At 46.6% G+C, this 23,576-nt stretch overlaps 4 protein-coding genes across 4 annotated transcripts; all 4 read right to left on the bottom strand.

Moving 5' to 3' along the window:
• Positions 1-7,139: 7,139 nt before the first annotated feature.
• LOC124190619 lies at positions 7,140-9,242 on the bottom strand. The gene is made up of 3 exons (XM_046583407.1): positions 8,467-9,242; positions 8,100-8,396; positions 7,140-7,891 (listed from the first exon to the last, which is right to left on the bottom strand). Exon 3 carries the CDS (start codon positions 7,875-7,877, stop codon positions 7,170-7,172), a length of 708 nt encoding a protein of 235 aa, XP_046439363.1. The 5' UTR covers positions 7,878-7,891; positions 8,100-8,396; positions 8,467-9,242; the 3' UTR covers positions 7,140-7,169.
• A 2,601-nt stretch (positions 9,243-11,843) lies between these two features.
• LOC124190617 lies at positions 11,844-13,946 on the bottom strand. Its single transcript, XM_046583404.1, has 3 exons — positions 13,171-13,946; positions 12,804-13,100; positions 11,844-12,595 (listed from the first exon to the last, which is right to left on the bottom strand). Exon 3 carries the CDS (start codon positions 12,579-12,581, stop codon positions 11,874-11,876), a length of 708 nt encoding a protein of 235 aa, XP_046439360.1. The 5' UTR covers positions 12,582-12,595; positions 12,804-13,100; positions 13,171-13,946; the 3' UTR covers positions 11,844-11,873.
• Positions 13,947-16,547: 2,601 nt separating this feature from the next.
• LOC124190618 lies at positions 16,548-18,650 on the bottom strand. Its single transcript, XM_046583405.1, has 3 exons — positions 17,875-18,650; positions 17,508-17,804; positions 16,548-17,299 (listed from the first exon to the last, which is right to left on the bottom strand). Exon 3 carries the CDS (start codon positions 17,283-17,285, stop codon positions 16,578-16,580), a length of 708 nt encoding a protein of 235 aa, XP_046439361.1. The 5' UTR covers positions 17,286-17,299; positions 17,508-17,804; positions 17,875-18,650; the 3' UTR covers positions 16,548-16,577.
• A 2,601-nt stretch (positions 18,651-21,251) lies between these two features.
• LOC124190616 lies at positions 21,252-23,354 on the bottom strand. The gene is made up of 3 exons (XM_046583403.1): positions 22,579-23,354; positions 22,212-22,508; positions 21,252-22,003 (listed from the first exon to the last, which is right to left on the bottom strand). The coding sequence occupies exon 3, from the start codon at positions 21,987-21,989 to the stop codon at positions 21,282-21,284; it is 708 nt and encodes a 235-aa protein (XP_046439359.1). The 5' UTR covers positions 21,990-22,003; positions 22,212-22,508; positions 22,579-23,354; the 3' UTR covers positions 21,252-21,281.
• Positions 23,355-23,576: the final 222 nt, after the last annotated feature.

Below are 23,576 nucleotides of genomic sequence, written 5' to 3'. Positions count from 1 at the left end.
GAGTCTATGAGTAAAGTCGACATTTTTGTCATTGCCGCCAATGCGATTGTGTTAAACTCTGTGAGTAAGTCGTCCGTGAGTACCAATTCCGGGCTCGGACTTTGAATTTTGGTGCCTGTGATGTTGACCGGGGGGCGCCCATCGCTCAATTTGTTGCTGTTTCTAATAATGGCGGTTTCCAGGTTTGATAATTGTGCGTCCAATGTGCCTAGTTCGCGGATTCGTTGGTCGGAAAGCATTCTGGGGTTTATACCCGGATGTGGAGTGGTAGTTTCCGCTCGTATAGGGTGTTGTGAGCTACCTGCTACAAAGCCTGTTTGTTTCAGGTGCATGTGGAGGTTGGCCATTCGATCCATTGGTGTGCTTGTTTTGTGTAGAGCTGTGTTTGGCTGGAAACTTGGGATTTGGAGAGATTTTGGTCTCTCTTCTGGTGTTGTTGACTGCGATAGCGGTGGTTGCAGCCAATCGTCAGAATTTGGTCTCGCTGGGGAGCTTATGTTTGCTGGTTGTCTCAGCTCCGGAGGGATCGCTCTGTAGGGTTCGTCAACTTCAATGAGTTGTTCCACGTATGTGTTGAGTAAATCTGGGGACGGGATATTGGTCGAGCTACCTGAGCTACCTAGGATCGATTCCAGTGTCTCCGAAATTACTGTGGGTGTAATTGTCCCTGCCTGGTAGTGGCGGAATAAGTTATCTACGGCTACAGCTTCGTGGTGATCTAAGGTGTCTGGAATGTCTTCCTCCAGGTTGATTTCCTCTTCCTCCGATTGGTTTCCGCAGCGGAATGTGTGTTCGGTTTCCGATTCACTTTCCGTGTCGTGTGGAGGAACCGGTATTTGATTTTCCCAGATTAATTGGGGATCCCGGCGGAATTGTTCCGTTGAAATTGGTCCTTCTTTTGGGTGGGCCCAGAGACAGTCGAAAACCCAGTGAGTTTTTGGGATCGTGAGGTATTCGTACCACTGGCTTCCTTGGTGGGGTAGAAAAAAACCCCAGTTGCCTTTGAGTGAGCTGTTGTATAATCTGCTGCAACCGTGCCCTGATTTGTGATGGTCACTGGCGTAGAAGCGGTGGAAGATTGCTGAATCACCCGAATCGTTTGGGATGACCAGGATATATTTATTGCGGATCGTAATCGTCGGATGTAGCTGGAAGTAGTAAGCAGAGCTGTGTTCCCGTGCTGGTAGTGGCACTCTTATGATGATTTTGCAATGGTTGCTGTATGCTGCTGCTTGCACCGTTGCCCAGTCTGGCATTCGTTAATTGTGATAATGGTGCTAATTATAGTATTAATCCGTTGATGTTTTTATATTTGGAATCATCGGAAAGGAGATTTGGCTCAGTCGGTAGAGCACTGGACTCAAGTTCCAGAAGACTCGGGTTCGAATCCCGGTTGGCGCTAAGCCAAAAAAATAATAATTCAACTGGGGGGTGTGTGCTAAACACCGGGCCAGGATAAACAAATAGATCGACTGGGAGGTGTGTGCTAAACACCAGGCCAGGATAAAGGAGAAATCAAGTTTCTGTGTTTCGGGCGGGCGGGTTATTATTAAATACCAGGCCGTGTAACCAATGTTACAAATCTACAGAGTGAGATTATTTATGAAGTAGAGAGAAGGTAAGTGACGGCGTTGTCTCGGATTGCAGACGGGCCGGGAGCGACGTCAATTGTAGAAAGGCTCCTTCGATAAGTGTGGCTCTATCTCAGCTGGAAAAGTAGTCCTAGCAGGAGGTAGATCCGGGCTGCTGGTGCTGCGATGTCCAGTAACTGTGGCGTCGGGCGGTCGTTCAAAAATGAAGGAAGATACGTTTGGCTGGAGTGGTGAAAGACCGCAAACCATGTGCCGACCCTTGGGGGAGCCAGACACGACGCGAACAAAACACTTAATTGGATACAACAAAAAAATTAAACAAAAAGGTATACCAAAAAAGTGAAAAAGATACTTAGTAGACTATTCCGGAACGAGCTTGTTCTTGGCTCTCTTGTAGTCGAATGATGTAGGAACGATAAACGTCGGGGGTTTATATACCCAGATTCGCAGCGGTGGCGTTTAAAGTTCAGGGGGTAAGGAATTCCCCGTAGGTTGGGTAGACAATAGTGTCAATTAATAAATCGCGGGCGTTCGAGGATTGTTCTCGAACCTTCCAGAACGTTCTAGAATCTTCTAGAACATTCCGTATTGGATTCATGTGGTGGTTGCACTAATCCAAGATATGTCGTCCATATTTTATATGTTTTTTTGAAAGGTTTTATGTTTTTTATAAAATCAGTAAAAGCCGTGAAATTACGGCGTGTCCCATGGATACATTTTCGGCTTAAAACTGTGAGCTTTTTATTTTGGCTGTATCGTCTGGTCTAAAAAGGTCCGGTTAAGCGGGCCGAGTACTGGGCGCAAGAGTAGCCGTTCTCGCCGAACCCGTCATTCCCTGATCCCCCCGGGCTCTTAGGCTATCCCGGGCGGTCGTAATGTCTGCGAGGGAGTTCAGTTTTCTCCGCTTTCCCTACTGGTTTGCTGCCGGTGGCCAATTGTCGACCGTCGGATAGTTAAAAAATGCCGTTTTTGTATTTTGTGTTGCTGAAAAATATTTTCCAAGCTTTGCCAGGATCGATTTTGAAGAATTTTGCTTGATTCGTTACTGCAGGTTTGATCTGGTCGTTTTCCGAGCTCTGCCAGGATTGATTTTGGAGGTTTTTACCGATTCGTTACCTACGTTTATGCGGTATTCCCCGTATTTTGAAATTTGTATTGGTTATACTCGAAGTCCAATATAGTAACTAATAAAAAATGTATTGGTCGACATGTCAATTAGCTCAGTTGGTAGAGCGCTGAACTCGTGTTCAGAACGTCCGGGTTCAACTCCCGGTGGATCCAATTCCAGATTATCCCGAAAAGAGGTCGATTATTGCAGGTTTCATTTTTCAAGCTTTGCCAGAATCGATGTTGGGTAGAGTGGCGAAATTCCGCAAACCAAGTGCCGGCTATGGAGGGCCAGACACGACGCGAGCAGAAACACCTGTTTTGGATACATTTTAACAAAAAAATTAAACAAAAAAGTTTGGTATACCAAAAGAGGCGGAGGATACTTAGACTATTCCGGAACGAGCTTGTTCTTGGCTCTCTTGTAGTCGAATGATGTAGGAACGATAAACGTCGGGGGTTTATATACCCAGATTCGCAGCGGTGGCGTTTAAAGTTCAGGGGGTAAGGAATTCCCCGTAGGTTGGGTAGACAATAGTGTCAATTAATAAATCGCGGGCGTTCGAGGATTGTTCTCGAACCTTCCAGAACGTTCTAGAATCTTCTAGAACATTCCGTATTGGATTCATGTGGTGGTTGCACTAATCCAAGATATGTCGTCCATATTTTATATGTTTTTTTGAAAGGTTTTATGTTTTTTATAAAATCAGTAAAAGCCGTGAAATTACGGCGTGTCCCATGGATACATTTTCGGCTTAAAACTGTGAGCTTTTTATTTTGGCTGTATCGTCTGGTCTAAAAAGGTCCGGTTAAGCGGGCCGAGTACTGGGCGCAAGAGTAGCCGTTCTCGCCGAACCCGTCATTCCCTGATCCCCCCGGGCTCTTAGGCTATCCCGGGCGGTCGTAATGTCCGCGAGGGATTGGGTAGAGTGGCGAAATTCCGCAAACCAAGTGCCGGCTATGGAGGGCCAGACACGACGCGAGCAGAAACACCTGTTTTGGATACATTTTAACAAAAAAATTAAACAAAAAAGTTTGGTATACCAAAAGAGGCGGAGGATACTTAGACTATTCCGGAACGAGCTTGTTCTTGGCTCTCTTGTAGTCGAATGATGTAGGAACGATAAACGTCGGGGGTTTATATACCCAGATTCGCAGCGGTGGCGTTTAAAGTTCAGGGGGTAAGGAATTCCCCGTAGGTTGGGTAGACAATAGTGTCAATTAATAAATCGCGGGCGTTCGAGGATTGTTCTCGAACCTTCCAGAACGTTCTAGAATCTTCTAGAACATTCCGTATTGGATTCATGTGGTGGTTGCACTAATCCAAGATATGTCGTCCATATTTTATATGTTTTTTTGAAAGGTTTTATGTTTTTTATAAAATCAGTAAAAGCCGTGAAATTACGGCGTGTCCCATGGATACATTTTCGGCTTAAAACTGTGAGCTTTTTATTTTGGCTGTATCGTCTGGTCTAAAAAGGTCCGGTTAAGCGGGCCGAGTACTGGGCGCAAGAGTAGCCGTTCTCGCCGAACCCGTCATTCCCTGATCCCCCCGGGCTCTTAGGCTATCCCGGGCGGTCGTAATGTCCGCGAGGGAGTTCAGTTTTCTCCGCTTTCCCTACTGGTTTGCTGCCGGTGGCCAATTGTCGACCGTCGGATAGTTAAAAAGTGCCGTTTTTGTATTTTGTGTTGCTGAAAAATATTTTCCAAGCTTTGCCAGGATCGATTTTGAAGAATTTTGCTTGATTCGTTACTGCAGGTTTGATCTGGTCGTTTTCCGAGCTCTGCCAGGATTGTTTTTGGAGGTTTTTACCGATTCGTTACCTACGTTTATGCGGTATTCCCCGTATTTTGAAATTTGTATTGGTTATACTCGAAGTCCAATATAGTAACTAATAAAAAATGTATTGGTCGACATGTCAATTAGCTCAGTTGGTAGAGCGCTGAACTCGTGTTCAGAACGTCCGGGTTCAATTCCCGGTGGATCCAATTCCAGATCCTCCCGAAAAGAGGTCGATTATTGCAGGTTTCATTTTTCAAGCTTTGCCAGAATCGATTTTTACATTGGTTATACCAGAAGTCCAATATAGTGACTAACACAAAGATTGTTGGCTGATATGTCAAGTAGCTCAGTTGGAAGAGCGCTGAACTCGCGTTCAGAACGTCCGGGTTCAATTCCCGGTGGATCCAATTCCAGGTTATCCCGAAAAGAGGTCGATTATTGCAGGTTTCATTTTTCAAGCTTTGCCAGAATCGATTTTGCAATTTACATTGGTTATACCAGAAGTCCAATATAGTGACTAACACAAAGTTTGTTGGCTGATATGTCAAGTAGCTCAGTTGGAAGAGCGCTGAACTCGTGTTCAGAACGTCCGGGTTCAAATCCCGGTGGATCCAATTCAAGATTATCCTGAAAAAAAGATCGATTTTGGTTTTTTTAGACCGCCTGTTAGGTTAGGTAGGCCAGTTTTAAGATTATATGTGGAATACTAATCTTTTCTGTTTGCGTCCGAGGTCGTAACATTTTATTCCGGCAGAGCCGGTATTCTGTGATATTTTTCCTAGATCTGGGAATGTTGAGACCGCCTGTCAGGTTAGGTAGGCCAGTTTAAAGATTATATGTGAAATAATAATCGTTTCTATTTGCGTCCGAGGTCGTAGAATTTTATTCCGGCGGAGCCGGTATTCTGTGATATTTTTACCTAGATCCGGGAATTTTTAGACCGCCTGTCGGGTTAGGTAGGCCAGTTTAAAGATGATATGTGAAATAATAATCGTTTTTATTTGTGTCCGAGGTCGTAGGATTTTATTCCGGCGGAGCCGGTATTCTGTGATATTTTTCCTAGATCCAGGAATGTTTAGACCGCCTGTCAGGTTAGGTAGGCCAGTTTAAAGATTATATGTAATGACCCTTAGTAGTCGTTTCGATTTGTTTCGGTGGTCATATAATTTATTCCGGTGCAACTGGCATGTGTACAAGCACGTACGTTTATATGGTATTCCCGTATTTTGAAGTTTACCTTGGTTATACCCGAAGTCCAATATAGTGACTAACAAAAAGTTTATTTGTTGATATGTCAAGTAGCTCAGTTGGTAGAGCGCTGAACTCGTGTTCAGAACGTCCGGGTTCGAATCCCGGTGCGTCCAATTCCGGATTACCATGGAACCAGGTGGGCAATTCCCAATTGATGTCCAAGAAATGTTTTTATCCCAGAAACAAATGTGTTTAAGGCTCAGAGTGCCCAGAGTCCAACATAGGGGTCACAAATATGTTAGCTGGTTGATATGTCACTTAGCACAATGGTAGTGCACTGGAATAGTATCCAGAAGAGCCGGGTTCGAATCTCGGAGACACCGCTTAAATGGTGGGTGACATAGGCGATTCTGCCAAAAAAGTCTAAGGCTAATGAGTAGTAGCCACCGTGTGTGTCCCCAGGGGCGCGAACCATGTAAAAGTGGGGAGCCGCTACCGCCACTGGGGCATATGCTGTGATCAAACGCTCATGGACGGCCCGAAGTCGAGCTGAGAGGATCTTGGTGCCCGTTGTAGCGGACGGCATTGGTTCCTTAAAGTTACGGCGGGTGCACGACTCTAAACTGTGGGACCTTACGGACCCGAGCCACAATCACGGCGTGGATATTCCCTCCCCTGGCAGACGTCCACGAGAGTGTTCTAAGGCGAAAAGCCGCGTCTGTTTTTATATATATGTTCATTAATTATGTGGTTCATAATATGAGTATCAGAGCCGTGCATCTGTAGTGTGTTCATATGGCTCCTCTGGAACGTCTCCAGCAGGCACACGGGAGGCCTGGGTTCGATTCCCGGCGGCCCATGCTGAAGCCTTCTCTCGACATCCTTGTGGTGTCGATGAGGAAAAAAGATTCCTTCGATGGAAGTGGCTGATAGCTGCTAACTGTGTGGTCCTGGGTGTTGCCGAGGGCAATATGGCGCGTTTACTGCTGATTCTCATAGCCAAGAGAGTTATGCTAAAAAAGTTTAACCAAGTGGTATGTAGTATAGCTCAGTTGGCAGCCAGCCGCCGAGGCACGCCGACGCCTCGGGTTCGATCCCCGGGTCCGTCAGAGTCTTCTGAGCTCAAGATTTTTGGTTTTTAATTCGTATTTCATTAATACTTGTGGTCGCGGTGAAAGATATGCAAAAAGAGTTTGTTGGCCGATATGTCGTCTGGCTTGATGGTTAGCCAGCTGGCGGGGCACGCCGCCATTCCGGGTTCGATTCCCGGGGCCGCCAGTGTATCCCATTGATAAGGGATTTGCGACATGCAAATGTTCTGGTAGAGCAGAGCCTCCTGGGGACGCCCAGTGACGCCGAGCGGGGTCACCCCACTGGGGATGCCCACAGGGGCCCCCACCCGCTGATGCGGCCGCCACAACACTTGCTTTTTGTAATAAAATAAATAAGTTGGGTGAACCAGGTAGTTGTTGATAGTGCCATTTATTATTTTTTGGTTATTTTGTGAGTGTTACATCATCCGAAACGGTAATTGGTGTACTCGGGCCAAAAAGTTCTTCGGATCGTTCAGAAGTTTTGTCTTTCATTGTAACGTCCTTGCTTGGTGATGCCAAGAGTTGGCTTTCGGCGTCCGTAGTTGAAGTGGCCGGAATTGTAATTTTTAGCAGTGGAATCTGTGGGGTCAGTGATGACGTTTGCTGTCCTGGGCTGAATGCAGTTCGTTTACCAGGGATGAATGATGGTGGACGTTGGAGAGCCGCTTTTTGGCGGTCCAATTCGGCCTGTTGTAGGTTGATATTCGCCATGGTAGCCAGTCGGCGCTCCTCTTGAGCGATGAAGCTGCCAGCTTCCCGTGCTTCAGCCCGGGCCAATATTTGTCTGCTTTTTTCTTGCTCCAGTTGTTGCAGTTCGTCTCGTTGGGCGGCTGAGAGATAAGCCATCGGAATGGATGGTGGAGGTCTGGCTCCATATGGAGCTCCCCGGCGTCTCATGGGTTGATGTCGGGTTGTATATCCAGATCCGGAGGGCCCGGATTGGGTAGGATCATATCCGCCCCGGAGGTTGCAGAGTGGATACGCTCCTGCTGGGAGAATCCGGGAGAGTCTCTCGCGGATGCCGTTCCGATCTCCGGCTAGGAGCGAGGCAGTGAAGCAGTCTTTTACAATGGCCTCTGCTCTGATGATGTTTTCGTTCGTGTGGGCCATCCTGGGTTCTTTCTCTACAGGAGAGGGGTGTTTTATTAAAAACAATTAATATTAGTTTTATGGTACAGAGTACACAATATTTTTATCAAAAAAATATGTAAAGGATTTATCAACTGGGGGCGTATTGCCAAGCCAGGAAAGAGTAAAAAATCGACTGGGAGTGTACAAGACACAGGCCAGGAATGTAACACAGAAAAAAATGGGTTTGTGTTATCGACCTACAGAATGAGGTTTTTCCAGAAGTAAAGAGAAGGTAAGTGACGGCGTTGTCTCGGATTGCAGACGGGCCGGGAGCGACGTCAATTGTAGAAAGGGCTCCTTCGATTGGTGTGGCTCTATCTCGGCTGGAAAGATGGTCCTAGCAGGAGGTAGATCCAGGCTGCTGGTGCTGCGATGTCCAGTTGTGGCTAAGGCGTCGGGCGGTAATTCAAGTGAAGGAAGAGAAGTTGGGTAGAGTGGCGAAATTCCGCAAACCAAGTGCCGGCTATGGAGGGCCAGACACGACGCGAGCAGAAACACCTGTTTTGGATACATTTTAACAAAAAAATTAAACAAAAAAGTTTGGTATACCAAAAGAGGCGGAGGATACTTAGACTATTCCGGAACGAGCTTGTTCTTGGCTCTCTTGTAGTCGAATGATGTAGGAACGATAAACGTCGGGGGTTTATATACCCAGATTCGCAGCGGTGGCGTTTAAAGTTCAGGGGGTAAGGAATTCCCCGTAGGTTGGGTAGACAATAGTGTCAATTAATAAATCGCGGGCGTTCGAGGATTGTTCTCGAACCTTCCAGAACGTTCTAGAATCTTCTAGAACATTCCGTATTGGATTCATGTGGTGGTTGCACTAATCCAAGATATGTCGTCCATATTTTATATGTTTTTTTGAAAGGTTTTATGTTTTTTATAAAATCAGTAAAAGCCGTGAAATTACGGCGTGTCCCATGGATACATTTTCGGCTTAAAACTGTGAGCTTTTTATTTTGGCTGTATCGTCTGGTCTAAAAAGGTCCGGTTAAGCGGGCCGAGTACTGGGCGCAAGAGTAGCCGTTCTCGCCGAACCCGTCATTCCCTGATCCCCCCGGGCTCTTAGGCTATCCCGGGCGGTCGTAATGTCCGCGAGGGAGTTCAGTTTTCTCCGCTTTCCCTACTGGTTTGCTGCCGGTGGCCAATTGTCGACCGTCGGATAGTTAAAAAGTGCCGTTTTTGTATTTTGTGTTGCTGAAAAATATTTTCCAAGCTTTGCCAGGATCGATTTTGAAGAATTTTGCTTGATTCGTTACTGCAGGTTTGATCTGGTCGTTTTCCGAGCTCTGCCAGGATTGTTTTTGGAGGTTTTTACCGATTCGTTACCTACGTTTATGCGGTATTCCCCGTATTTTGAAATTTGTATTGGTTATACTCGAAGTCCAATATAGTAACTAATAAAAAATGTATTGGTCGACATGTCAATTAGCTCAGTTGGTAGAGCGCTGAACTCGTGTTCAGAACGTCCGGGTTCAATTCCCGGTGGATCCAATTCCAGATCCTCCCGAAAAGAGGTCGATTATTGCAGGTTTCATTTTTCAAGCTTTGCCAGAATCGATTTTTACATTGGTTATACCAGAAGTCCAATATAGTGACTAACACAAAGATTGTTGGCTGATATGTCAAGTAGCTCAGTTGGAAGAGCGCTGAACTCGCGTTCAGAACGTCCGGGTTCAATTCCCGGTGGATCCAATTCCAGGTTATCCCGAAAAGAGGTCGATTATTGCAGGTTTCATTTTTCAAGCTTTGCCAGAATCGATTTTGCAATTTACATTGGTTATACCAGAAGTCCAATATAGTGACTAACACAAAGTTTGTTGGCTGATATGTCAAGTAGCTCAGTTGGAAGAGCGCTGAACTCGTGTTCAGAACGTCCGGGTTCAAATCCCGGTGGATCCAATTCAAGATTATCCTGAAAAAAAGATCGATTTTGGTTTTTTTAGACCGCCTGTTAGGTTAGGTAGGCCAGTTTTAAGATTATATGTGGAATACTAATCTTTTCTGTTTGCGTCCGAGGTCGTAACATTTTATTCCGGCAGAGCCGGTATTCTGTGATATTTTTCCTAGATCTGGGAATGTTGAGACCGCCTGTCAGGTTAGGTAGGCCAGTTTAAAGATTATATGTGAAATAATAATCGTTTCTATTTGCGTCCGAGGTCGTAGAATTTTATTCCGGCGGAGCCGGTATTCTGTGATATTTTTACCTAGATCCGGGAATTTTTAGACCGCCTGTCGGGTTAGGTAGGCCAGTTTAAAGATGATATGTGAAATAATAATCGTTTTTATTTGTGTCCGAGGTCGTAGGATTTTATTCCGGCGGAGCCGGTATTCTGTGATATTTTTCCTAGATCCAGGAATGTTTAGACCGCCTGTCAGGTTAGGTAGGCCAGTTTAAAGATTATATGTAATGACCCTTAGTAGTCGTTTCGATTTGTTTCGGTGGTCATATAATTTATTCCGGTGCAACTGGCATGTGTACAAGCACGTACGTTTATATGGTATTCCCGTATTTTGAAGTTTACCTTGGTTATACCCGAAGTCCAATATAGTGACTAACAAAAAGTTTATTTGTTGATATGTCAAGTAGCTCAGTTGGTAGAGCGCTGAACTCGTGTTCAGAACGTCCGGGTTCGAATCCCGGTGCGTCCAATTCCGGATTACCATGGAACCAGGTGGGCAATTCCCAATTGATGTCCAAGAAATGTTTTTATCCCAGAAACAAATGTGTTTAAGGCTCAGAGTGCCCAGAGTCCAACATAGGGGTCACAAATATGTTAGCTGGTTGATATGTCACTTAGCACAATGGTAGTGCACTGGAATAGTATCCAGAAGAGCCGGGTTCGAATCTCGGAGACACCGCTTAAATGGTGGGTGACATAGGCGATTCTGCCAAAAAAGTCTAAGGCTAATGAGTAGTAGCCACCGTGTGTGTCCCCAGGGGCGCGAACCATGTAAAAGTGGGGAGCCGCTACCGCCACTGGGGCATATGCTGTGATCAAACGCTCATGGACGGCCCGAAGTCGAGCTGAGAGGATCTTGGTGCCCGTTGTAGCGGACGGCATTGGTTCCTTAAAGTTACGGCGGGTGCACGACTCTAAACTGTGGGACCTTACGGACCCGAGCCACAATCACGGCGTGGATATTCCCTCCCCTGGCAGACGTCCACGAGAGTGTTCTAAGGCGAAAAGCCGCGTCTGTTTTTATATATATGTTCATTAATTATGTGGTTCATAATATGAGTATCAGAGCCGTGCATCTGTAGTGTGTTCATATGGCTCCTCTGGAACGTCTCCAGCAGGCACACGGGAGGCCTGGGTTCGATTCCCGGCGGCCCATGCTGAAGCCTTCTCTCGACATCCTTGTGGTGTCGATGAGGAAAAAAGATTCCTTCGATGGAAGTGGCTGATAGCTGCTAACTGTGTGGTCCTGGGTGTTGCCGAGGGCAATATGGCGCGTTTACTGCTGATTCTCATAGCCAAGAGAGTTATGCTAAAAAAGTTTAACCAAGTGGTATGTAGTATAGCTCAGTTGGCAGCCAGCCGCCGAGGCACGCCGACGCCTCGGGTTCGATCCCCGGGTCCGTCAGAGTCTTCTGAGCTCAAGATTTTTGGTTTTTAATTCGTATTTCATTAATACTTGTGGTCGCGGTGAAAGATATGCAAAAAGAGTTTGTTGGCCGATATGTCGTCTGGCTTGATGGTTAGCCAGCTGGCGGGGCACGCCGCCATTCCGGGTTCGATTCCCGGGGCCGCCAGTGTATCCCATTGATAAGGGATTTGCGACATGCAAATGTTCTGGTAGAGCAGAGCCTCCTGGGGACGCCCAGTGACGCCGAGCGGGGTCACCCCACTGGGGATGCCCACAGGGGCCCCCACCCGCTGATGCGGCCGCCACAACACTTGCTTTTTGTAATAAAATAAATAAGTTGGGTGAACCAGGTAGTTGTTGATAGTGCCATTTATTATTTTTTGGTTATTTTGTGAGTGTTACATCATCCGAAACGGTAATTGGTGTACTCGGGCCAAAAAGTTCTTCGGATCGTTCAGAAGTTTTGTCTTTCATTGTAACGTCCTTGCTTGGTGATGCCAAGAGTTGGCTTTCGGCGTCCGTAGTTGAAGTGGCCGGAATTGTAATTTTTAGCAGTGGAATCTGTGGGGTCAGTGATGACGTTTGCTGTCCTGGGCTGAATGCAGTTCGTTTACCAGGGATGAATGATGGTGGACGTTGGAGAGCCGCTTTTTGGCGGTCCAATTCGGCCTGTTGTAGGTTGATATTCGCCATGGTAGCCAGTCGGCGCTCCTCTTGAGCGATGAAGCTGCCAGCTTCCCGTGCTTCAGCCCGGGCCAATATTTGTCTGCTTTTTTCTTGCTCCAGTTGTTGCAGTTCGTCTCGTTGGGCGGCTGAGAGATAAGCCATCGGAATGGATGGTGGAGGTCTGGCTCCATATGGAGCTCCCCGGCGTCTCATGGGTTGATGTCGGGTTGTATATCCAGATCCGGAGGGCCCGGATTGGGTAGGATCATATCCGCCCCGGAGGTTGCAGAGTGGATACGCTCCTGCTGGGAGAATCCGGGAGAGTCTCTCGCGGATGCCGTTCCGATCTCCGGCTAGGAGCGAGGCAGTGAAGCAGTCTTTTACAATGGCCTCTGCTCTGATGATGTTTTCGTTCGTGTGGGCCATCCTGGGTTCTTTCTCTACAGGAGAGGGGTGTTTTATTAAAAACAATTAATATTAGTTTTATGGTACAGAGTACACAATATTTTTATCAAAAAAATATGTAAAGGATTTATCAACTGGGGGCGTATTGCCAAGCCAGGAAAGAGTAAAAAATCGACTGGGAGTGTACAAGACACAGGCCAGGAATGTAACACAGAAAAAAATGGGTTTGTGTTATCGACCTACAGAATGAGGTTTTTCCAGAAGTAAAGAGAAGGTAAGTGACGGCGTTGTCTCGGATTGCAGACGGGCCGGGAGCGACGTCAATTGTAGAAAGGGCTCCTTCGATTGGTGTGGCTCTATCTCGGCTGGAAAGATGGTCCTAGCAGGAGGTAGATCCAGGCTGCTGGTGCTGCGATGTCCAGTTGTGGCTAAGGCGTCGGGCGGTAATTCAAGTGAAGGAAGAGAAGTTGGGTAGAGTGGCGAAATTCCGCAAACCAAGTGCCGGCTATGGAGGGCCAGACACGACGCGAGCAGAAACACCTGTTTTGGATACATTTTAACAAAAAAATTAAACAAAAAAGTTTGGTATACCAAAAGAGGCGGAGGATACTTAGACTATTCCGGAACGAGCTTGTTCTTGGCTCTCTTGTAGTCGAATGATGTAGGAACGATAAACGTCGGGGGTTTATATACCCAGATTCGCAGCGGTGGCGTTTAAAGTTCAGGGGGTAAGGAATTCCCCGTAGGTTGGGTAGACAATAGTGTCAATTAATAAATCGCGGGCGTTCGAGGATTGTTCTCGAACCTTCCAGAACGTTCTAGAATCTTCTAGAACATTCCGTATTGGATTCATGTGGTGGTTGCACTAATCCAAGATATGTCGTCCATATTTTATATGTTTTTTTGAAAGGTTTTATGTTTTTTATAAAATCAGTAAAAGCCGTGAAATTACGGCGTGTCCCATGGATACATTTTCGGCTTAAAACTGTGAGCTTTTTATTTTGGCTGTATCGTCTGGTCTAAAAAGGTCCGGTTAAGCGGGCCGAGTACTGGGCGCAAGAGTAGCCGTTCTCGCCGAACCCGTCATTCCCTGATCCCCCCGGGCTCTTAGGCTATCCCGGGCGGTCGTAATGTCCGCGAGGGAGTTCAGTTTTCTCCGCTTTCCCTACTGGTTTGCTGCCGGTGGCCAATTGTCGACCGTCGGATAGTTAAAAAGTGCCGTTTTTGTATTTTGTGTTGCTGAAAAATATTTTCCAAGCTTTGCCAGGATCGATTTTGAAGAATTTTGCTTGATTCGTTACTGCAGGTTTGATCTGGTCGTTTTCCGAGCTCTGCCAGGATTGTTTTTGGAGGTTTTTACCGATTCGTTACCTACGTTTATGCGGTATTCCCCGTATTTTGAAATTTGTATTGGTTATACTCGAAGTCCAATATAGTAACTAATAAAAAATGTATTGGTCGACATGTCAATTAGCTCAGTTGGTAGAGCGCTGAACTCGTGTTCAGAACGTCCGGGTTCAATTCCCGGTGGATCCAATTCCAGATCCTCCCGAAAAGAGGTCGATTATTGCAGGTTTCATTTTTCAAGCTTTGCCAGAATCGATTTTTACATTGGTTATACCAGAAGTCCAATATAGTGACTAACACAAAGATTGTTGGCTGATATGTCAAGTAGCTCAGTTGGAAGAGCGCTGAACTCGCGTTCAGAACGTCCGGGTTCAATTCCCGGTGGATCCAATTCCAGGTTATCCCGAAAAGAGGTCGATTATTGCAGGTTTCATTTTTCAAGCTTTGCCAGAATCGATTTTGCAATTTACATTGGTTATACCAGAAGTCCAATATAGTGACTAACACAAAGTTTGTTGGCTGATATGTCAAGTAGCTCAGTTGGAAGAGCGCTGAACTCGTGTTCAGAACGTCCGGGTTCAAATCCCGGTGGATCCAATTCAAGATTATCCTGAAAAAAAGATCGATTTTGGTTTTTTTAGACCGCCTGTTAGGTTAGGTAGGCCAGTTTTAAGATTATATGTGGAATACTAATCTTTTCTGTTTGCGTCCGAGGTCGTAACATTTTATTCCGGCAGAGCCGGTATTCTGTGATATTTTTCCTAGATCTGGGAATGTTGAGACCGCCTGTCAGGTTAGGTAGGCCAGTTTAAAGATTATATGTGAAATAATAATCGTTTCTATTTGCGTCCGAGGTCGTAGAATTTTATTCCGGCGGAGCCGGTATTCTGTGATATTTTTACCTAGATCCGGGAATTTTTAGACCGCCTGTCGGGTTAGGTAGGCCAGTTTAAAGATGATATGTGAAATAATAATCGTTTTTATTTGTGTCCGAGGTCGTAGGATTTTATTCCGGCGGAGCCGGTATTCTGTGATATTTTTCCTAGATCCAGGAATGTTTAGACCGCCTGTCAGGTTAGGTAGGCCAGTTTAAAGATTATATGTAATGACCCTTAGTAGTCGTTTCGATTTGTTTCGGTGGTCATATAATTTATTCCGGTGCAACTGGCATGTGTACAAGCACGTACGTTTATATGGTATTCCCGTATTTTGAAGTTTACCTTGGTTATACCCGAAGTCCAATATAGTGACTAACAAAAAGTTTATTTGTTGATATGTCAAGTAGCTCAGTTGGTAGAGCGCTGAACTCGTGTTCAGAACGTCCGGGTTCGAATCCCGGTGCGTCCAATTCCGGATTACCATGGAACCAGGTGGGCAATTCCCAATTGATGTCCAAGAAATGTTTTTATCCCAGAAACAAATGTGTTTAAGGCTCAGAGTGCCCAGAGTCCAACATAGGGGTCACAAATATGTTAGCTGGTTGATATGTCACTTAGCACAATGGTAGTGCACTGGAATAGTATCCAGAAGAGCCGGGTTCGAATCTCGGAGACACCGCTTAAATGGTGGGTGACATAGGCGATTCTGCCAAAAAAGTCTAAGGCTAATGAGTAGTAGCCACCGTGTGTGTCCCCAGGGGCGCGAACCATGTAAAAGTGGGGAGCCGCTACCGCCACTGGGGCATATGCTGTGATCAAACGCTCATGGACGGCCCGAAGTCGAGCTGAGAGGATCTTGGTGCCCGTTGTAGCGGACGGCATTGGTTCCTTAAAGTTACGGCGGGTGCACGACTCTAAACTGTGGGACCTTACGGACCCGAGCCACAATCACGGCGTGGATATTCCCTCCCCTGGCAGACGTCCACGAGAGTGTTCTAAGGCGAAAAGCCGCGTCTGTTTTTATATATATGTTCATTAATTATGTGGTTCATAATATGAGTATCAGAGCCGTGCATCTGTAGTGTGTTCATATGGCTCCTCTGGAACGTCTCCAGCAGGCACACGGGAGGCCTGGGTTCGATTCCCGGCGGCCCATGCTGAAGCCTTCTCTCGACATCCTTGTGGTGTCGATGAGGAAAAAAGATTCCTTCGATGGAAGTGGCTGATAGCTGCTAACTGTGTGGTCCTGGGTGTTGCCGAGGGCAATATGGCGCGTTTACTGCTGATTCTCATAGCCAAGAGAGTTATGCTAAAAAAGTTTAACCAAGTGGTATGTAGTATAGCTCAGTTGGCAGCCAGCCGCCGAGGCACGCCGACGCCTCGGGTTCGATCCCCGGGTCCGTCAGAGTCTTCTGAGCTCAAGATTTTTGGTTTTTAATTCGTATTTCATTAATACTTGTGGTCGCGGTGAAAGATATGCAAAAAGAGTTTGTTGGCCGATATGTCGTCTGGCTTGATGGTTAGCCAGCTGGCGGGGCACGCCGCCATTCCGGGTTCGATTCCCGGGGCCGCCAGTGTATCCCATTGATAAGGGATTTGCGACATGCAAATGTTCTGGTAGAGCAGAGCCTCCTGGGGACGCCCAGTGACGCCGAGCGGGGTCACCCCACTGGGGATGCCCACAGGGGCCCCCACCCGCTGATGCGGCCGCCACAACACTTGCTTTTTGTAATAAAATAAATAAGTTGGGTGAACCAGGTAGTTGTTGATAGTGCCATTTATTATTTTTTGGTTATTTTGTGAGTGTTACATCATCCGAAACGGTAATTGGTGTACTCGGGCCAAAAAGTTCTTCGGATCGTTCAGAAGTTTTGTCTTTCATTGTAACGTCCTTGCTTGGTGATGCCAAGAGTTGGCTTTCGGCGTCCGTAGTTGAAGTGGCCGGAATTGTAATTTTTAGCAGTGGAATCTGTGGGGTCAGTGATGACGTTTGCTGTCCTGGGCTGAATGCAGTTCGTTTACCAGGGATGAATGATGGTGGACGTTGGAGAGCCGCTTTTTGGCGGTCCAATTCGGCCTGTTGTAGGTTGATATTCGCCATGGTAGCCAGTCGGCGCTCCTCTTGAGCGATGAAGCTGCCAGCTTCCCGTGCTTCAGCCCGGGCCAATATTTGTCTGCTTTTTTCTTGCTCCAGTTGTTGCAGTTCGTCTCGTTGGGCGGCTGAGAGATAAGCCATCGGAATGGATGGTGGAGGTCTGGCTCCATATGGAGCTCCCCGGCGTCTCATGGGTTGATGTCGGGTTGTATATCCAGATCCGGAGGGCCCGGATTGGGTAGGATCATATCCGCCCCGGAGGTTGCAGAGTGGATACGCTCCTGCTGGGAGAATCCGGGAGAGTCTCTCGCGGATGCCGTTCCGATCTCCGGCTAGGAGCGAGGCAGTGAAGCAGTCTTTTACAATGGCCTCTGCTCTGATGATGTTTTCGTTCGTGTGGGCCATCCTGGGTTCTTTCTCTACAGGAGAGGGGTGTTTTATTAAAAACAATTAATATTAGTTTTATGGTACAGAGTACACAATATTTTTATCAAAAAAATATGTAAAGGATTTATCAACTGGGGGCGTATTGCCAAGCCAGGAAAGAGTAAAAAATCGACTGGGAGTGTACAAGACACAGGCCAGGAATGTAACACAGAAAAAAATGGGTTTGTGTTATCGACCTACAGAATGAGGTTTTTCCAGAAGTAAAGAGAAGGTAAGTGACGGCGTTGTCTCGGATTGCAGACGGGCCGGGAGCGACGTCAATTGTAGAAAGGGCTCCTTCGATTGGTGTGGCTCTATCTCGGCTGGAAAGATGGTCCTAGCAGGAGGTAGATCCAGGCTGCTGGTGCTGCGATGTCCAGTTGTGGCTAAGGCGTCGGGCGGTAATTCAAGTGAAGGAAGAGAAGTTGGGTAGAGTGGCGAAATTCCGCAAACCAAGTGCCGGCTATGGAGGGCCAGACACGACGCGAGCAGAAACACCTGTTTTGGATACATTTTAACAAAAAAATTAAACAAAAAAGTTTGGTATACCAAAAGAGGCGGAGGATACTTAGACTATTCCGGAACGAGCTTGTTCTTGGCTCTCTTGTAGTCGAATGATGTAGGAACGATAAACGTCGGGGGTTTATATACCCAGATTCGCAGCGGTGGCGTTTAAAGTTCAGGGGGTAAGGAATTCCCCGTAGGTTGGGTAGACAATAGTGTCAATTAATAAATCGCGGGCGTTCGAGGATTGTTCTCGAACCTTCCAGAACGTTCTAGAATCTTCTAGAACATTCCGTATTGGATTCATGTGGTGGTTGCACTAATCCAAGATATGTCGTCCATATTTTATATGTTTTTTTGAAAGGTTTTATGTTTTTTATAAAATCAGTAAAAGCCGTGAAATTACGGCGTGTCCCATGGATACATTTTCGGCTTAAAACTGTGAGCTTTTTATTTTGGCTGTATCGTCTGGTCTAAAAAGGTCCGGTTAAGCGGGCCGAGTACTGGGCGCAAGAGTAGCCGTTCTCGCCGAACCCGTCATTCCCTGATCCCCCCGGGCTCTTAGGCTATCCCGGGCGGTCGTAATGTCCGCGAGGGAGTTCAGTTTTCTCCGCTTTCCCTACTGGTTTGCTGCCGGTGGCCAATTGTCGACCGTCGGATAGTTAAAAAGTGCCGTTTTTGTATTTTGTGTTGCTGAAAAATATTTTCCAAGCTTTGCCAGGATCGATTTTGAAGAATTTTGCTTGATTCGTTACTGCAGGTTTGATCTGGTCGTTTTCCGAGCTCTGCCAGGATTGTTTTTGGAGGTTTTTACCGATTCGTTACCTACGTTTATGCGGTATTCCCCGTATTTTGAAATTTGTATTGGTTATACTCGAAGTCCAATATAGTAACTAATAAAAAATGTATTGGTCGACATGTCAATTAGCTCAGTTGGTAGAGCGCTGAACTCGTGTTCAGAACGTCCGGGTTCAATTCCCGGTGGATCCAATTCCAGATCCTCCCGAAAAGAGGTCGATTATTGCAGGTTTCATTTTTCAAGCTTTGCCAGAATCGATTTTTACATTGGTTATACCAGAAGTCCAATATAGTGACTAACACAAAGATTGTTGGCTGATATGTCAAGTAGCTCAGTTGGAAGAGCGCTGAACTCGCGTTCAGAACGTCCGGGTTCAATTCCCGGTGGATCCAATTCCAGGTTATCCCGAAAAGAGGTCGATTATTGCAGGTTTCATTTTTCAAGCTTTGCCAGAATCGATTTTGCAATTTACATTGGTTATACCAGAAGTCCAATATAGTGACTAACACAAAGTTTGTTGGCTGATATGTCAAGTAGCTCAGTTGGAAGAGCGCTGAACTCGTGTTCAGAACGTCCGGGTTCAAATCCCGGTGGATCCAATTCAAGATTATCCTGAAAAAAAGATCGATTTTGGTTTTTTTAGACCGCCTGTTAGGTTAGGTAGGCCAGTTTTAAGATTATATGTGGAATACTAATCTTTTCTGTTTGCGTCCGAGGTCGTAACATTTTATTCCGGCAGAGCCGGTATTCTGTGATATTTTTCCTAGATCTGGGAATGTTGAGACCGCCTGTCAGGTTAGGTAGGCCAGTTTAAAGATTATATGTGAAATAATAATCGTTTCTATTTGCGTCCGAGGTCGTAGAATTTTATTCCGGCGGAGCCGGTATTCTGTGATATTTTTACCTAGATCCGGGAATTTTTAGACCGCCTGTCGGGTTAGGTAGGCCAGTTTAAAGATGATATGTGAAATAATAATCGTTTTTATTTGTGTCCGAGGTCGTAGGATTTTATTCCGGCGGAGCCGGTATTCTGTGATATTTTTCCTAGATCCAGGAATGTTTAGACCGCCTGTCAGGTTAGGTAGGCCAGTTTAAAGATTATATGTAATGACCCTTAGTAGTCGTTTCGATTTGTTTCGGTGGTCATATAATTTATTCCGGTGCAACTGGCATGTGTACAAGCACGTACGTTTATATGGTATTCCCGTATTTTGAAGTTTACCTTGGTTATACCCGAAGTCCAATATAGTGACTAACAAAAAGTTTATTTGTTGATATGTCAAGTAGCTCAGTTGGTAGAGCGCTGAACTCGTGTTCAGAACGTCCGGGTTCGAATCCCGGTGCGTCCAATTCCGGATTACCATGGAACCAGGTGGGCAATTCCCAATTGATGTCCAAGAAATGTTTTTATCCCAGAAACAAATGTGTTTAAGGCTCAGAGTGCCCAGAGTCCAACATAGGGGTCACAAATATGTTAGCTGGTTGATATGTCACTTAGCACAATGGTAGTGCACTGGAATAGTATCCAGAAGAGCCGGGTTCGAATCTCGGAGACACCGCTTAAATGGTGGGTGACATAGGCGATTCTGCCAAAAAAGTCTAAGGCTAATGAGTAGTAGCCACCGTGTGTGTCCCCAGGGGCGCGAACCATGTAAAAGTGGGGAGCCGCTACCGCCACTGGGGCATATGCTGTGATCAAACGCTCATGGACGGCCCGAAGTCGAGCTGAGAGGATCTTGGTGCCCGTTGTAGCGGACGGCATTGGTTCCTTAAAGTTACGGCGGGTGCACGACTCTAAACTGTGGGACCTTACGGACCCGAGCCACAATCACGGCGTGGATATTCCCTCCCCTGGCAGACGTCCACGAGAGTGTTCTAAGGCGAAAAGCCGCGTCTGTTTTTATATATATGTTCATTAATTATGTGGTTCATAATATGAGTATCAGAGCCGTGCATCTGTAGTGTGTTCATATGGCTCCTCTGGAACGTCTCCAGCAGGCACACGGGAGGCCTGGGTTCGATTCCCGGCGGCCCATGCTGAAGCCTTCTCTCGACATCCTTGTGGTGTCGATGAGGAAAAAAGATTCCTTCGATGGAAGTGGCTGATAGCTGCTAACTGTGTGGTCCTGGGTGTTGCCGAGGGCAATATGGCGCGTTTACTGCTGATTCTCATAGCCAAGAGAGTTATGCTAAAAAAGTTTAACCAAGTGGTATGTAGTATAGCTCAGTTGGCAGCCAGCCGCCGAGGCACGCCGACGCCTCGGGTTCGATCCCCGGGTCCGTCAGAGTCTTCTGAGCTCAAGATTTTTGGTTTTTAATTCGTATTTCATTAATACTTGTGGTCGCGGTGAAAGATATGCAAAAAGAGTTTGTTGGCCGATATGTCGTCTGGCTTGATGGTTAGCCAGCTGGCGGGGCACGCCGCCATTCCGGGTTCGATTCCCGGGGCCGCCAGTGTATCCCATTGATAAGGGATTTGCGACATGCAAATGTTCTGGTAGAGCAGAGCCTCCTGGGGACGCCCAGTGACGCCGAGCGGGGTCACCCCACTGGGGATGCCCACAGGGGCCCCCACCCGCTGATGCGGCCGCCACAACACTTGCTTTTTGTAATAAAATAAATAAGTTGGGTGAACCAGGTAGTTGTTGATAGTGCCATTTATTATTTTTTGGTTATTTTGTGAGTGTTACATCATCCGAAACGGTAATTGGTGTACTCGGGCCAAAAAGTTCTTCGGATCGTTCAGAAGTTTTGTCTTTCATTGTAACGTCCTTGCTTGGTGATGCCAAGAGTTGGCTTTCGGCGTCCGTAGTTGAAGTGGCCGGAATTGTAATTTTTAGCAGTGGAATCTGTGGGGTCAGTGATGACGTTTGCTGTCCTGGGCTGAATGCAGTTCGTTTACCAGGGATGAATGATGGTGGACGTTGGAGAGCCGCTTTTTGGCGGTCCAATTCGGCCTGTTGTAGGTTGATATTCGCCATGGTAGCCAGTCGGCGCTCCTCTTGAGCGATGAAGCTGCCAGCTTCCCGTGCTTCAGCCCGGGCCAATATTTGTCTGCTTTTTTCTTGCTCCAGTTGTTGCAGTTCGTCTCGTTGGGCGGCTGAGAGATAAGCCATCGGAATGGATGGTGGAGGTCTGGCTCCATATGGAGCTCCCCGGCGTCTCATGGGTTGATGTCGGGTTGTATATCCAGATCCGGAGGGCCCGGATTGGGTAGGATCATATCCGCCCCGGAGGTTGCAGAGTGGATACGCTCCTGCTGGGAGAATCCGGGAGAGTCTCTCGCGGATGCCGTTCCGATCTCCGGCTAGGAGCGAGGCAGTGAAGCAGTCTTTTACAATGGCCTCTGCTCTGATGATGTTTTCGTTCGTGTGGGCCATCCTGGGTTCTTTCTCTACAGGAGAGGGGTGTTTTATTAAAAACAATTAATATTAGTTTTATGGTACAGAGTACACAATATTTTTATCAAAAAAATATGTAAAGGATTTATCAACTGGGGGCGTATTGCCAAGCCAGGAAAGAGTAAAAAATCGACTGGGAGTGTACAAGACACAGGCCAGGAATGTAACACAGAAAAAAATGGGTTTGTGTTATCGACCTACAGAATGAGGTTTTTCCAGAAGTAAAGAGAAGGTAAGTGACGGCGTTGTCTCGGATTGCAGACGGGCCGGGAGCGACGTCAATTGTAGAAAGGGCTCCTTCGATTGGTGTGGCTCTATCTCGGCTGGAAAGATGGTCCTAGCAGGAGGTAGATCCAGGCTGCTGGTGCTGCGATGTCCAGTTGTGGCTAAGGCGTCGGGCGGTAATTCAAGTGAAGGAAGAGAAGTTGGGTAGAGTGGCGAAATTCCGCAAACCAAGTGCCGGCTATGGAGGGCCAGACACGACGCGAGCAGAAACACCTGTTTTGGATACATTTTAACAAAAAAATTAAACAAAAAAGTTTGGTATACCAAAAGAGGCGGAGGATACTTAGACTATTCCGGAACGAGCTTGTTCTTGGCTCTCTTGTAGTCGAATGATGTAGGAACGATAAACGTCGGGGGTTTATATACCCAGATTCGCAGCGGTGGCGTTTAAAGTTCAGGGGGTAAGGAATTCCCCGTAGGTTGGGTAGACAATAGTGTCAATTAATAAATCGCGGGCGTTCGAGGATTGTTCTCGAACCTTCCAGAACGTTCTAGAATCTTCTAGAACATTCCGTATTGGATTCATGTGGTGGTTGCACTAATCCAAGATATGTCGTCCATATTTTATATGTTTTTTTGAAAGGTTTTATGTTTTTTATAAAATCAGTAAAAGCCGTGAAATTACGGCGTGTCCCATGGATACATTTTCGGCTTAAAACTGTGAGCTTTTTATTTTGGCTGTATCGTCTGGTCTAAAAAGGTCCGGTTAAGCGGGCCGAGTACTGGGCGCAAGAGTAGCCGTTCTCGCCGAACCCGTCATTCCCTGATCCCCCCGGGCTCTTAGGCTATCCCGGGCGGTCGTAATGTCCGCGAGGGAGTTCAGTTTTCTCCGCTTTCCCTACTGGTTTGCTGCCGGTGGCCAATTGTCGACCGTCGGATAGTTAAAAAGTGCCGTTTTTGTATTTTGTGTTGCTGAAAAATATTTTCCAAGCTTTGCCAGGATCGATTTTGAAGAATTTTGCTTGATTCGTTACTGCAGGTTTGATCTGGTCGTTTTCCGAGCTCTGCCAGGATTGTTTTTGGAGGTTTTTACCGATTCGTTACCTACGTTTATGCGGTATTCCCCGTATTTTGAAATTTGTATTGGTTATACTCGAAGTCCAATATAGTAACTAATAAAAAATGTATTGGTCGACATGTCAATTAGCTCAGTTGGTAGAGCGCTGAACTCGTGTTCAGAACGTCCGGGTTCAATTCCCGGTGGATCCAATTCCAGATCCTCCGAAAAGAGGTCGATTATTGCAGGTTTCATTTTTCAAGCTTTGCCAGAATCGATTTTTA

This window comes from Daphnia pulex, chromosome 3, assembly GCF_021134715.1.
Source record: "Daphnia pulex isolate KAP4 chromosome 3, ASM2113471v1".
NCBI classification, from domain to species: Eukaryota; Metazoa; Arthropoda; class Branchiopoda; order Diplostraca; family Daphniidae; genus Daphnia; species Daphnia pulex.
This window is presented reverse-complemented; position numbering and strand designations above follow the sequence as displayed.